Source organism: Danio rerio, chromosome 6 (genome assembly GCF_049306965.1).
Source record: "Danio rerio strain Tuebingen ecotype United States chromosome 6, GRCz12tu, whole genome shotgun sequence".
Classification (NCBI taxonomy): Eukaryota; Metazoa; Chordata; class Actinopteri; order Cypriniformes; family Danionidae; genus Danio; species Danio rerio.
Genome location: NC_133181.1, coordinates 57180001 through 57195153, shown reverse-complemented (window position 1 = coordinate 57195153; position 15153 = coordinate 57180001). Strand labels below are relative to the sequence as shown.

At 37.8% G+C, this 15153-nt stretch overlaps 2 protein-coding genes across 3 annotated transcripts in view; one reads left to right on the top strand and one right to left on the bottom strand.

The window, feature by feature from the left end:
* adora3a.1 (adenosine A3 receptor a.1) overlaps positions 1 to 15153 on the bottom strand; it is an 80706-nt gene that overhangs the window by 13405 nt on the left and 52148 nt on the right. For both annotated transcript variants that reach the window (XM_073954761.1, XM_073954760.1), the window contains 2 exons: positions 13769 to 13809; positions 13243 to 13332 (listed from right to left, as the gene is read on the bottom strand). The gene's annotated coding sequence lies outside the window, so the exon portion shown is untranslated. The remainder of the gene's footprint in view (positions 1 to 13242; positions 13333 to 13768; positions 13810 to 15153) is intronic.
* On the top strand, positions 3210 to 13255 carry adora3a.2 (adenosine A3 receptor a.2). The gene is made up of 2 exons (XM_688840.7): positions 3210 to 5234; positions 8688 to 13255. The coding sequence occupies exons 1-2, from the start codon at positions 4903 to 4905 to the stop codon at positions 9370 to 9372; spliced, it is 1017 nt and encodes a 338-aa protein (XP_693932.2). The 5' UTR covers positions 3210 to 4902; the 3' UTR covers positions 9373 to 13255.

Here is a 15153-nt window from a genome sequence, read left to right as displayed (position 1 = left end):
CCAAACAGGTGCACTATAGGTAAATTGGGTAGACTAAATTGGCCGTAGTGTATGTGTGTGAATGAGTGTCTATGAGTGTTTCCCAGTGATGGCTTAAAAAACATATTCTGGATAAGTTGGTGGTTCATTCCGCGGTGGCAACCCCTGATTAATAAAGGGACTAAGCTGAAAAGAAAATGAATGAATGAAATGTGTTCATAGCATATATACTTCAATACACTTTTGTATTAACAGTAAATTAATGATTTATGGTAGTTTACTGTAAAAATTTGACATTTCTTTAACAAATTATATTGCATGTTTAACAGTAAATAGTAGTGGAAACCACAACTGTAGTTTTTTTTAAACGCAAACTTCACAGATATTTTTTTTTTTTTACAGTGTGTTTGTGGTGTTTAAACAAATATCAGTGGGTACTAAAGGAACTGAAGTGTGCACTGCATAACCTAGTTAGCATTCTTATCTGTAATCTTCTTCTGCTGCTGCTGTAGCTTATCTGATTCAAGTTTAGATGCGTAGATATGCTTTTCTGGAGACCTTGGCTGCATTAAGTGTATTTTAGCTATGCTTAGGATTGCCAACTGTCCTGTATTGGCTGAGACATCCCATATTTTGGGCCTATTTCATTTGACCTATATACAGAACCTGCTTTTGAATGATTGCTATGCTGATTTAACCATACAAGAGCAGAAGTGCTGATCATGACACTTGAGGATGATGTTTCAATAAGGGGAACCTATCGTGTTCAGAAGAGTTTAGGAGGTATTATCTTTTTAGAAGATCTCTGTCAATGCATACTAAAGTATAATGCTATAAGCACCACCTGCTAGCAGGGAGTGAATCTGCTTTTTCACATTGTCCTTCTAGATTTTGAGCATGTATGTTTTATGCAGCATAATTGCATCAAGTTTATGTCAGATCATTATATATTTTTTTACTTTATATTTTGCAATCATACAATCTAATTTACATCATGCCTGAGTTTTTGCAAGCAGGATCTTTGCTTGGATTAAAGTGCTGTGGTTGCCTGTTGATTCAGCCTTTGATAAAGCAGATACGCATGATGTTCTATATTCAAATATTTCATTATTATTAATTTTTACAAGTGTTTACAAAAAGATTGAATGAAGCTGTCTAGAATCAGCAAATTTGCTTGTAAAAAAATTAGCAATCAGAATCAATTTAGGATCAGTGGATACCTACTGTAAACATTAAGGGTGTCACGATCCTCCAAATTCTCGATTCGATTACATTTTCGATTCTAAAGGCACGATTCGATTCGATTTTCGATTATGAATAATTAATTAATTAATGACCAATAAATTATTTGTAGCCTACCGTTTAAACTACCTGACCTGCATGGTCTTTGTTTTACCCATAAACAAATCATACAGTAAATGAATAAAGGCAAGATACACACATAATTACAACCTGTCAATCACTTTTGATCTGTGTCGTTATAATGGCGTCGGTAAAAAAGACGCACAACCAACAGGAACCAGCCAACAGTATCTGAGGTGCAAGTGAGTGAAAGATTGAAGCAGTCCTCTGACTGCCTGGACCTGCTGTCTGGAGCGGATGGCTGTGTGTGTCTGTGTGGTCACGTGATGTGCATTTTCAGAGGTAGAGAGGAAGGAGGGCTGCTCAGAAATGCTACACGCCACTGTGGATGTCAAATCGTTGTCGTTCTAAAAAATGCCATTTAAAAACAAAGACAGTGTAAACAGGGCCTGAGTGTGTACTTTTCGCGAGCGGATTTGCAACGGGGGCGGGCGGAGGATCGCGATGCCGGTGTTGTCTATCGGACGAACCGTACATAATACGTACATAGCAGAGCTTGCAAAACTGTGTTTTTTTGTCGACAACACGAACGTTGTCAACATAACTCACTGGAAATCCAAAATGCTTACACACCGGCGACTTCATTGAAAGAGGAGAGGGTTTAAGTTCTGTCAACGGGTCTCCTGCAGTTTAACAAGCACTTCAACAAGCCTGTTTTTTTCCCGCTTGGCAAGCCAAGCTGACGTGACATGGGGGCGTGGCAGCATCGACGATTCTATTTTTTGATTCGATAATCGAAATTGAGCATAAATTTCGAAAAAATCGAAATCGTGACACCCCTAGTAAACATATTAATAGGATTTTTTTAGATGTGTACCTTAGTTGACAGCTCTAGCTACTGTTGTCTTGCTGAACCAGTCTGTTCTTTCTCCTCTGAATTCTGGTATCAAGAAAGCATTTTCACACACAAAAACAATGCTCGCTGCTTAGTTTTTCATTTTATAAACCCTAAAGATAACTATCTGATCCCTGAAGATCAGCAGTTGCTTACATACTCAGATACACATATACTCAGAAAAGCCAGTCCTGCATTTAAATTGCTTTTCCTTCCTCAATTTGATGCCCAGTTTGAACATAAGCATTTTGACTACATCTACATACACGTCTTTGAGAGTGAAAAAGCACATATACTAACACTTTAGTTTAAGTACCAGTTCTCAATAACTAATATTAAGCAGCAAATTAGGAGTTTATTGAGCTAAAAGTCAAAGTTATTGGTTTGTTATTCGCAAGAATTACAATAAAGTGTGGGCAAACATATTTAATAAATACTAGAAATTAAAAAATACATTCACATTTTGTTTTAATTCTTTCTATAAACAAACCATTAACTATTTTGCTCAATAAATTCTACTAGATAAATAAAACGTTTTAGGGATTGATCAGGGGTATTAAAAAACATGCAGAATACGTATTTTAAAAGTACTAGTAAACAATCTTAATAGTTAGCAGGTAATAAGCTACACGGAAAAATCTCCCTGCGTAAATTACTGAATCAAACAAACTTTTCTAGTCACCTCAACTCAATATCAGTCAAATTGGCAAAAATATTAAGTTAAACTTTGCATTACTAAAATATTTCATTGAGACCTGATTAACTGACAAAAACAAGTTAAAGTGACAGAAAACCTCTCCTGTTATGACTTTATGTCATATCGTTATTTTACAGTGTAGACTGTAAAAAAATGTTGCTCTCTTAATGTTGCTTGCTCTTTTTTTAAGTTGAATTAAAACAACATTTTCACATTTTAAAAACGTAGCCCTACATACATTTTTGGAGATCGTGGATGATGTAGCCAGAAGTATGTATGGCTGCATTTCGTCTTTAAAACTAACGCACTGGGGGATTTGACACCATTCCTTTTCACGCTTACAAGCTGACCGCTTACTATCATATGGACAGCTTTCCCACTGTTACGTTTGCCCAGTAGCTCGCTGCATACTCTCACAACATATATTTTTAACTTGTTCAAACTACTTAATTAAAATGAGCTGAAACAACACAGTTCTTGAGATTTCATAAGGACAACTTTTTTTTTTTTTATTTCTATCCACATACATTTGTTAAATGTGTTGAGTTAACTTTATGTTGGGACAACATTAATGAACTGTGTGGAACCCTGCATTTTTTTACAGTGTACATCAGTTGACCATGACGACGGGGTTTGGGTCCAGTAAAGAATGTTTCCAGAAAGCAGGTAGAAAAAAAACAGAAGCCAAAAAAATTTAATAAACAAATAAAAAAACAGGTTTCAAAACACTATGGGTTGGGTTTAGGGAAGAGAGTGTGCTGCTCAATCTGTGCTTTTGAAAACACTATCGACTGGATTAGGTAAAGAAAAGAGTGGGTCAGTCGATCGGTCAGTTAGTCAGTCGACATCGGCCTCTGGTGGATTTATGCAAGAACAGCAGGCACGAATGGCACTTATGATAGAAATTTGAGATCTCAAAAAGCGTACACAGTGAACTCTGTACACAGTGTATTTACGAAAAACAAAAACTGCCAAAAAATAAAAATGTAGCTCCTGGGATGTATTTGGCGCTCTCCAGAAATGTATATTGTGGTACACTGTAAAACCCAACCGTCAAATTTAGTAAACGAAATAAGTGTAGCTAACTCAAAATTGACTGAAAGTTATTTCTACTAATTTGAAAAGAGTTTTGAACTCAGTGTTGAGAGTAATGAGTTCATTAAATACCTCATTATTTCAACTTAAATGGAGCAAGTTCTCAGTACTCATATAGATTAGTTTAAGAACTTAAGCAATTGGTTTACTCAAACGGTTTGAGTCGCCTTAACTTACTGGATTTTACAGTACTCAGTTGGTTTGAGTTCTCTTTATTTGTTGATTTTTACTGCTCAAATTGCTTCGTTTACTCAAATGGATTAGGATCACAGTACTCATTAGGATTAGTTTTTGAACTTAAATGTTTTGTAGCAATTAATTTCCTCAAACGGTTTCAGTTGCCTTAACTTATTGGGTTAACAATACTCAGTTGGTTTGAGTTCTTTCCCTTTATTGGTTTTACTGTGCTCAAATTTCTTTATTTACTTAAATGTATTAAGTTCACAGTAGTCATTAGAATTAGTTTTTAAACTTAATTGGTTTGTAGCAATCGGTTTACTCAAATGGTTTAAGTTACCTTAACTTTTTGGGTTTTACAGTGCACACATCTAAAATGAGCCCGAGTTGGACCTTTTCTGGTCATATCAACTCAGCATCAGTTAAACTGACTAAAATATTTAGTTAAACTTCATATAACTTAAAATATTTAGTTGAAACCTGACTTACTGTAACTGATTAAAATGAGTTAAAGTTCTATAAAGAACATTGATTTTATTTCATTTATTTAAATGTGAATATGAATATTTGCACAGCTTATTTTTTATCAACATACTAGGAAACAAACAAACCACCTAAAAGTAATGACCTTGCAGTTGTATGTGTGCGTGTGTGTGCTTATCTGGAAATGCATGCTTGTAAGTGAACACAGCTTCCTATTTTAACCACCACAGTTTCTACTAAGTTCCTGTAGAGTTCCGGTGTGCTTTATGTCACTATGGCCGATGGTGAGAAGCTGATCTACACTGTGCTGGAGGTGTTGATCTCTGTGGGATGCTGCCTGGGGAATGTGCTGGTCATCTGGGCCGTGTGGTCGTCCCGTGCATTGAGACAGACCACCTTCTGCTTCGTTGTGTCTCTGGCGGTGGCTGATCTTCTGGTGGGCTTGGTAGCTGTTCCTCTGGCGGTGCTGGTGGATGGACGTTTGAAAACCAGTTTCCACAGCTGTCTCATCATTAGCTGTTTGGTCCTCGTGTTGACCCAGGCGTCGGTGCACTCTCTGCTGGCCATCGCTGTGGACCGATACCTGCGTGTCTACAACCCTCTCAGGTTTGGATGTTTGATGGTCACACTTTGTGCAGTTTATTTGATACTTGAGGTGTGGCCAAATTGATCGAGTTTGCTTAAAAGGAGGAAATTCATCAGTTCAGGGATGAGGATTCTGGATTACTGTAAAAAATGCTTGTCCCAACATAAATCAATTTTAACTTAATTGTTTTTACAAATTTAGGTGGATTTAACATAAAACACCTAAGTTGTCCCCAAAAAAAGTAGTTTGGTTGGAGTTTGGATGGTTGGAGGTGGCATGGTTTAATTGGATTAGTTTGATCTAAACAATGACAATGGAAAAAAGATAACATATATATTAAGAGATAAATACAAGGTTTCTGAGGAAGTTAGGGGGCCTTTCAAATTGTTCCTATATATAATTTCTTGGAGTAGAAAATGTGTTACTAATTGAATAAGAAGACAGGTCATAATGTATATTGATATAAAATAGGTAATAGTTTTTTTTTTTCGTTGTTTTGTTGTTTTCCTTTGTTTTTTCTGAGTTTCAAGAGTTCACACTTAGCAGATGATTGATGATAAATCTTGTTTGGCATGCTCTCCCGCGAGAGAGCCCTGAGCTCATAAGATCCTTGAGCCTGGGGCTCCCTTCCATTTGCAAGGCGAGAGGGGAGTTTGAGCTCAGGTAGATCTTGAGAACTCTCCTGCTGTAATAACTAATGAACAGACAGTGATTGCTCTTAAGAGAGAACTACTTACTAGGAGCATGTCTATGGTGCTGATTGGATTAGTCAATTAACTTAAGTTACATGTTTCTGGGCGGTGGGAGGAAACCTGGGAAACCCATGTGAGCTGGGGGAAAACGTGTAAACTCCGCACAGAAACATTGGCTGGCTTGGTAAGGACTAGAACCAGTGAGTTTCTTGCTGTGAGGCAACAGTGCTAACCACTGGGCCACCATGCCACCCATCTAGGAAAAGAGGAGGAGTAGGGGTGGAAGGTGGGATTCTTCTAAATGAAGATGGCTGTGATATGGAACTGAGGGTATGTATAATGGCTTAGGAATCGTCTGATTGGTGAATCATAGGTCGAATAATGCGGGGCCGGCTGCAAGCAATAATAAGCAAGTGATCCTCTCGAAATTACTTTTTCTGACTTATTCTGAGAAAACTATTTATATATTAATGCCCATATCTTAGCATTGATTCAATTCATGAGTGCAGAAATTAATGTTTGATTAATAATCTGCAATCAAAATAGCGTGCTCTATCTGACCTATTTCGAAATGCATTGAGTCAGTAAGATTTAAACATTGAGTAATATGTTCAGTTATTTTATCTAGTCAGGATGCGTTTGATTCAAAAGTGATAGTGGCAATATTCATAATGCAATATTTCTGTATCAAATAAATAATAATGAGTTAAAATTTATCACATAAAAAAAAATTAATGAAGTGGCACAACTGTCTTTGTGAACACTGAAATTAAAAAGAAATGTTTTAAACAAAAAGCATATTATAATAATTTATAGATAATGTATCTATAATTTAAACTTATAAAAATCTTTTAAAAAGTCAAATAAAAATCAATGATTTTAAATTATAATAATTCACAATATCTTTTTTTGCGCTTTGATTTAACTAACTTTCAAAATATAAATGTTGGGATCGCTTTCGATGTTTTCTCCACTTGAGATTACTTTCAGTATTGCTAACAAACTACAACTCCCATAACTCTTTGCACCCATAAACTCCTGCAACTGCTGACAATAATCTGGACACATAGACATAGCTGTAGCTCATCTCTTTACTGATTACATGGACTATATTTACCACTTACTTTCACAGACACTTTGCTGAGTCTTGTTTCTCTTACGAACATTAAAAAGCATTTTTCCTTCTTTGATTTCCTGTGTTTTGTAATGTAATTTGTATTAATAATGTATGTATCATGTGTGGCCATACACCCAAAGCACTTCACAATCTTGAGAGGAGGGTCTCTCCACACCACCACCGGTGTGCAGCATTCACTTGGATGTTCCAACGGCAGCCACAGGACAAGGGCGCCAGTGTGCTCACCACACACCAGCTACAGGTGGAGTGGAGAAACAGTGATAGAGCCAATTCGGTGGATGGGGTATGATTGGGAGGTCATGATACTGGGCACCGGGGCTACACCAATACTCTTTACAAGAAGTGCCATGGGAATTTTAATGACCACAGACAGTCAGGACGTCAGTTTAACGTCTCATCCAAAAGACGGTGCTCACTGACAATATAGTGTCCCCTTCAATTTACTGGGGCATTACGACTCAACCACTTTCAACAGCAACCTAGTTTTACCAAGTGGACTCCAATACAGGTACTGACCAGTCTCAGCCCTGCTTAGCTTCAGTAAACAACCAGTCCTGGGCTGCAGGGTGATATGGCTGTAGCTGTTTTGATTCTTGTCTTCTTACCGTTTGGATTCATAGTCACCTAGCCTGACCTTTCGCCAGTATTTTGATAGCGTTTATTGGATTACCTTTATGCTCCTGTTTTTTGACCATTGCCTGCACGATTACCCCAAATAAACTACATGTAGATCTGTTGTCCAGCGTCCATTTTGTTTGCTAAAAATCCCAGGATGTCTTCGAAAAAAAAGTAGGGGTCCTGGCTGAATTTGCCCACTGGTCTCTGCCCATCATGGCCTCCCAACCATTGGCTGCATTACTTTGTCTCCTCTCCACCAATCAGCTAGTGTTTGGTGTGCGGTCTGGTGTAATATGGCTGCCGTCGCGTCATCCAGGTGGATGCTGCACATCAGTGCCGGAGTGGGACTACTTTTCAGCCCTGGAGTTTCAAGCAGACCGGTCCACCTCAGTTCACGACTGACTATATTAAAATAAGGTCATTTCCAATTCAGTTTCTAATTACACTATCACGTCTTTTTCAAGGAAACAGCTGCTTTAGAACTTCAAATGTTCAACAACCTTACAGTTTCATATGTCTTAACGATAAATATGAAAAAAAAGGTGAGGATCGTTGACGTCGTCACGCGACGTGCTGACCACTGGACCACAATGTCGCTGTTACACTTGAGTGGCCGGAATAATAATTAGATCATCATCACCACGCAGGCTGCATTTGGCTCATGGGGCTGCGAGACAATAAATAAGTAGAGTGGAGCTGCGGCAAAATAATGAATAAAAAGAGTGAGTCTATGGTCAAATAAATAAATAGATGAAAAAAAGTGCGACTGCTGAGAGTGCAAGCAGCTAGAAACGGACCGGCCCACCGGGAACTTTCCCGGTCCTCCCGATTGGCCAATCCGGGCCTGCTGCACATTGGTGGAGGGTGAGGAGATTCCCCCCGATGTGGAAAGCCTATTTAAATATAATAATTTTTATTATTATTATCATTACTATTGTTCAATGGAGTGCCTAATTATCTTAACTTGCCTAGTTAGCCTAACTGACCTTAAGTTGTTAATGTCTAAACACAATCTCTTTCTATAGGTACAGGGGAGCAGTCAAAAAGCAGCACTTGTGGATTGCGGTCACTGTTTGTTGGCTCTCGGCTGCTATACTGGGTCTAATCCCGATGTTCGGATGGCACAAAGAAAACACCACCACATCAGAAAACTCCACTATCACGTGTGAGTTCATCAGTGTGATACCCATGTCCTACATGGTCAACTTCATCTTCTTTGCTTGCCTCCTTCCACCCACCTTCATCATGATGCTCATCTACTTATTAATCTTTACAATGATTTCTAAACAGCTGAGGAAAGGAGTCGGACGTGGCATGGCGCCCAATTCATTTTACCAAAAAGAGCAAAAACTGGCTACTTCTTTAGCTTTGGTGTTGGTTCTGTTTGCTGTATGCTGGCTGCCGTTGCACATAATGAATGCACTGAATTATTATTACACTAATATAGAAGTGCCAGTCCTGGCTTTCCACATCGGCATCCTCCTCTCTCATTTCAACTCTGCCGTGAACCCCATTGTTTATGCTTTTAAGGTCCCTAAGATTAGGATGGCATATAAAAGCATCTTGATGAAGCTGACGAGCTCGGAGCAGAAGGCAGAGCAGAGCAGCCAGACATGGGATAATAATGGCAGCACTAACTCAAACAACACCGCCAGATGCACCATGAAGATAAAACCACAGGTCAATTTAACCGTAAACCAGGATCATTAGATTGAGTTTATGTTCGTGCACAATGAATGATAAGCGGAGGAGTTTGAGTTAAAAACAAAAGTTCAATTAAACAAGTGTGAAATATGTTGTAAGTTGGTTCCTTTAAGGGGATAGTTCACCCTAAAATGTAATTCTAATACCCATTGACTTCCATAGTATTTGTTTTTCCTACAACCCCAAATCAGAAAAAGTTGGGACAGCATGGAAAACGCAAATAAAAAGAAAGAAGCAATTTCTAAATTTACTTTCACTTGTATTTCATTGCAGAAAATACAACAAACATTATTTAGATTGTTTCTGATGATTTTTTAAATCAAAATAAACACATATGGCGAAGAAGTGGCGCAGTAGGTAGTGCTGTCGCCTCACAGCAAGAAGGTCGCTGGTTCGAGCCTCGGCTCAGTTGGTGTTTCTGTGTGGAGTTTGCATGTTCTCCCTGCATTCGTGTGGGTTTCCTCCGGGTGCTCCAGTTTCCCTCACAGTCCAAAGACATGCGGTACAGGTAAATTGGGTAGGCTAAATTGTCTGTAGTGAATGAGTGTGTGTGTGTGGATGTTTCCCAGAGATGGGTTGTGGCTGGAAGGGCATCCGCTGTGTAAAAACTTGCTGGATAAGTTGGTGGTTCATTCTGCTGTGGCGAACCCGGATTAATAAAGCGACTAAGCCGACGAGAAAATAAATGAAAGAGTGAATAAACACATATTCCAATTGTGGTTTTTGCAACACATTAAAAAAAAAAGTTGCAACGGTAAAGCATTTACCATTTTGTAATGTTGCCGTTCCTTTTAGCAACACTTAAAAGACGTTGAGGGACTGAAGACACCAAGTTATAAAGTGTTTCAGGTGTAATTTAATCCCATTCATCCTGCAAGCGAGTCTTAAGGTGGGTGACAGTATGCAGTCTTCGTTGCCTCATTTTGCACTTCTAAATGTGCCACACATTCTCAATTGGAGACACGTCAGGACTGCAGGCAGGCCAGTCAAGTACCTGTATACTCTTCCTTCGCAGCCAGGACTTTGTTATGTGTGCAGAATGTGGTTTTGCATTGTGGTTGTTGAAATATGCATGAGCGTCCCTGGAAAAGAAGGCAGCATATTGTGCTCCAAAATCTCTATTTACTTTTCAGCATTAATGGTGCCATCACAGATGTGTAAGTTATCATTGCCAAGGGCACTGACACAACCCAATACCATGACAGACTCTGGATTTTGTTGGTAACAGTCTGGACAATCTATTACCACTTTGGTCTGGAGCACAGAGCATTCACTTCTCCCCCCCCCCAAAAAAAAATTAAATATTGATTCATCTGACCACAGTTCCACTGTGTGATGATCCATCCCAGATGCCTCCGAGCTAGAGTCGATGGCGCTTCTGGACACTGTTAACCTAGGGCTTCCTTTTGGCACAGTACAGTTTTAACTGGCATTTGAGGATCTAACTACAAATTGTGCTACTTGACAAAGGTTTGCCAAAGTAGTCCTGAGCCCATGTGGTGATATGGCTTATAGATGAATGAGAATTCTTGATTCAGCTGCCTGAGGGATCAGAGATCTCAGCTGATCAGCTTAGACTTGCGCTCTTGTCCTTTATGCACTGAAATGCTTTCAGATTCTTTGAATCTTTTAATGATGTTCTGCACTGTTGAAAGTGAAATATCCGGATGTCTTCCTATCTTTCTTTGAGGAACATTGTTTTTAAAGGGCCATGACACCCCCCACTTTCGGTTAAAGTCTACTTCAGAATTTTTTCAAAAGATGCATGATTAATGGGCGTGGAGCTCCGCGAGCATTGGGCAGGAGTGGGCGTGGCCAGCAGGGGAGAAGGGGAGCGAATAACTGCTGTTGTCAGTTAGCTCACAAAATGAGACACAAAGAGGAGACGCATGAGTTTATAGTTTACAAAGTTAAAATGCAAAGAAATGAACAGTGATAAAAGACAGCGTCCGCCATTCTCTAATTCTCGTGCTGCTCTCCCGACAAAAATGCTAGCAGCACACACACAGCTCGGCCCTGACAAGATCGCGGGAGAAAACATGCAACAAACCCCGTGGATGATGGAAACAAACGCATATGAGCCTTCATGAACGGCTAAAAACTGAGCCGTGGTTTCCGTGTCTCTCAGCTTGGGCTTGACACTGGCAGGTCTGGCAGATCACATGAATAATTAAGCAGCCGGCTCTTCTCATAGGATAAGAAAACTCCACTATGAATAATAATGAGAAACCGACGCGTCATCATTGCACTTGCAGTACTGCGCTGCGTCGCCGATTTTGATCTCGCCCCAAAAATCATTTTAAACCCGGAAGCTGAAATTAGCTGACAAAAGCTTAAAATTATCCAGTTTTCCCCACAATTAAAGCTGACAGGTGCTAACATTGTCTTAACTGATGCTCAACACACACACATCTGTTAATAAAAAAAAAAAAAAAAAGTTTTCCGGGGTGTCCTGAACCTTTAAACATTTAAATAATTTTCTCATTTATTTTGTTGGCAAACTGGCAATCCTCTGCCCATCTTCGCTCATAAAGGACAAGACCTTTTTTGGATGCTGCTTTTGTACCAAATTATAATTACAATCACCTGTTGACATCACCTGTTTCAAATCACATCGTTATTTAACCAATTTTCCCGATTACTAGCCCTAAAATGCTCCTGTCACAACTTATTTTAGAATGTGTTGCAGGTCTGAATGACAGGAAAGGATGTATATTTACAAATGAAATGAAGTTGACAAGACAAAACATTAAATATTTTGTGTTTATAGTGTCTGCAATAAAATACAAGTCAAAGTAAAAGTCACAGCTTTTTATCACCATCATTACTACTTTTTTTATTTGCGTTTTCCATAGTGTCCCAATCTTTTCTGATTTGAGGTTGTAATTTGGAAGTCAATGGTTACAGGTTTTCAGCTTTCTTCACAATATCTCCTTTTGTACTCAGCACTTTACATGTGTTTGTTGCCTCATTACAAACATAGACTGCAAATTTCACAATATACACGTTATATTAACAAAACATACATTTATAATCCGTATATCCTGCATTTTATAAGTGCAACTGTAATCATGGGCTATTAAAATATTTAAAGCAGGACAAGAATTTCAATCAGTATGTGCAGATATTGGCTTTTTTTTGTATTCTTTACATTTCTTTCTTTTTAAATATATTTTTTTAAATAAATACTTTTACTCAGCTGAAAAAAAATGTTGATGTTTAAGGGCATTTTTTGTCAATAAAATAGCAAAATAATATTCCTTTTTAAACAAGACAATACCAATACATATTAATTTCAGAAAAGTTAAGATATCACTGACTTTTATTTAAAATTTAGAAATGTTATCAGACTTTATATAGAACTAAACTAATATTACAATTATACTCAAACTCATAATAAACAATGAATCCAGAAAATAAAAAATAAATCCAGAAAAACATTTTATATAAATGTTTTACATAAATAATTGTAGCTTGGATGAACAGTATTGTACGAGTGTGTGTGTGTGTGTGTGTGTGTGTGTGTGTGTGTGTGTGTGTTTACATAAGCTGTTTTATGACACTGGCAATGAATTGTACAAAAATACTGTGAAGTAATAATATTTTCTTTTCTTTTTCAATGTTATGTCTCATGTGCTGCCATTAAAAATCATCTGCAGCCCTGTTCTTTAAAATTTGACCTCATTTGCGGGGAAAATTCACTAGATGTAAGCCTTTTAAAAATACTTAATGCCTCAATAAAAAAGAGGAAGAGAAACTGTTATCATACTGAGCATTTTAAGTATTTTTAGCTGTTTTAATGTGCATCACAAGCATTGCTTACTTCATAACTTTTACATTTAAAGGACCAGACACAAAATAAAAGAAATTACTCACCTTGAGTCATTCCAGATAGTCCACACATGTTATTCTGCTCTGATTATTGAAAATCTTCATGCAGATAGTAAGCCTGGGACAGTCAAGCATCTGAAATAATTATCATTAAATAATCAGCAAGCATTATAGGCACCATAGAGTGCATTGATTCAATATGTTAAATTATGCATTTATATATATATATATATATATATATATATATATATATATATATATATATATATATATATATACATATTTATATATATATATATATATATACATACATATTTATATATATATATATATGTACACACGCATAATTTATATATCTCAGAGGTCGCGTTAGACTTTGTCATTGTCCGTCATATTGACGGAGAGGGTTGTAAAAATTCCTTCATAACCTGTAATTGACCGTCAATTAATTAGCATATTTTCTAATCGCTTTTTTATTAATATTTTAGTAATGAACTTGTACGACGAGCATATAGGCTAAATTATTCATTTATTTATTTGACAAATGAACAAAAACTCATGTCTGCCTTACCTCATATCTTCTTCCTGCGTCGACCTGAACTGGGAGCTTGCCTGTACGTAATTAAAGAGAAAGAGAAACTGATGCAGAGGCAATTGTCATTAAATTCTGCCTCAGAAAGTCGACTTCTCGTGACAGTTTTAATTTTTTTCTGGAGTCTAAAGCCGCGTTTTGATGCCACACTGGAGAGTGCTTGCCCAAAGCGGCCTGGACTCTACAGACAGACTCGGGCCAGTTAACAGGAATCGGCCCAGTGCTTTACAGCCACATCACAAACGCATGTAATGCTAAAGTAACTCAAAAGTAACGTAATGTTACATTACATTAAAATACACATTACATTAATCCGGGGTCGCCACAGCGGAATGATCTGCCAACTTATCCAGTATCTCGTTTTTACGCAGAGGATACCCTACCAGCCGCAACCCATCTCTGGGAAACATCCACACACACACTCATTCACTACGGACAATTTAGCTTACCCAATTCACCTGTACCACATGACTTTGGACTGTGGGGGAAACCAGAGCACTTGGAGGAAACCCACGCAAATGCAGGGAGAACATGCAAACTCCACAAAAAAAAACGCCAACTGAGCCCAGGTTCAAACCAGTGACCCAGCAACCTTCTTGCTGTTAGGCGACAGCACTACCTACTTCACCACTGCATCGCCCTAAATACAGATTAATAAATGTTAAAAGTATTGTGTTTGCTACTTTTTGTCTTAATAATAAGTAAAATCACTCTAGATAATCCTCTTTTCCTTTTTTTAATTTGTTTAAAATAATGAGAATATTTCTATCGCAGAAATGTAAGACTCTGCCATCTTCCTTTCTGTCTGTTCCAGCATTCTCTCATTGTGTGCAGGATTCAACATGACTACGATCATTTTAATTGAACAATTTGTTTATTAAAAGCGGGTTAATTAAAATAAAAAGTAACTCAAATATTATTACTTATGCATTACTTTATTCATTCATTACGTTTAGTATTAGTATTTTCAGATTTTCATTATATGGCACCTTTAATTTTATTTTTGCACATTAACATAGCTCTACCATATATTTTGCTTAACAGATTAGTAAACAAACGAGTGGAACCTTAAATATTTATTTCACATCACGTTTTACAATCACTTTCAGGTTTAAATGAGATTATGGTTGTGTTCTCAGACGTTTGGACTCGCTGTATATTAGACTGGACGCTCCCCTCTGTCAGGCGCTTCCCTGTAGCCTCCATAATTGACTTACTGGCATTGAGCCATGTGGAAGTGAACAATGCTGATCCTAGGGGAACATTTGGATTTCTGTAAGATACGTCTCAGTTACCAAAGGGCCGTTCTGTTCTCGCTCTGTACCGCGTAACATCGGCCTCGCTCCAAACAGCGTGATGAGGCA

What these genes read in the sequence shown, in the direction of transcription:
- adora3a.2 (XM_688840.7), top strand. Translation starts at nt 4,903, where the DNA reads ATGGCCGATGGTGAGAAGCTGATCTACACTGTGCTGGAGGTGTTGATC. An exon ending in CGTGTCTACAACCCTCTCAG is followed by an intron (nt 5,235 to 8,687) that starts GTTTGGATGTTT and finishes CTCTTTCTATAG; the next exon opens with GTACAGGGGAGCAGTCAAAA.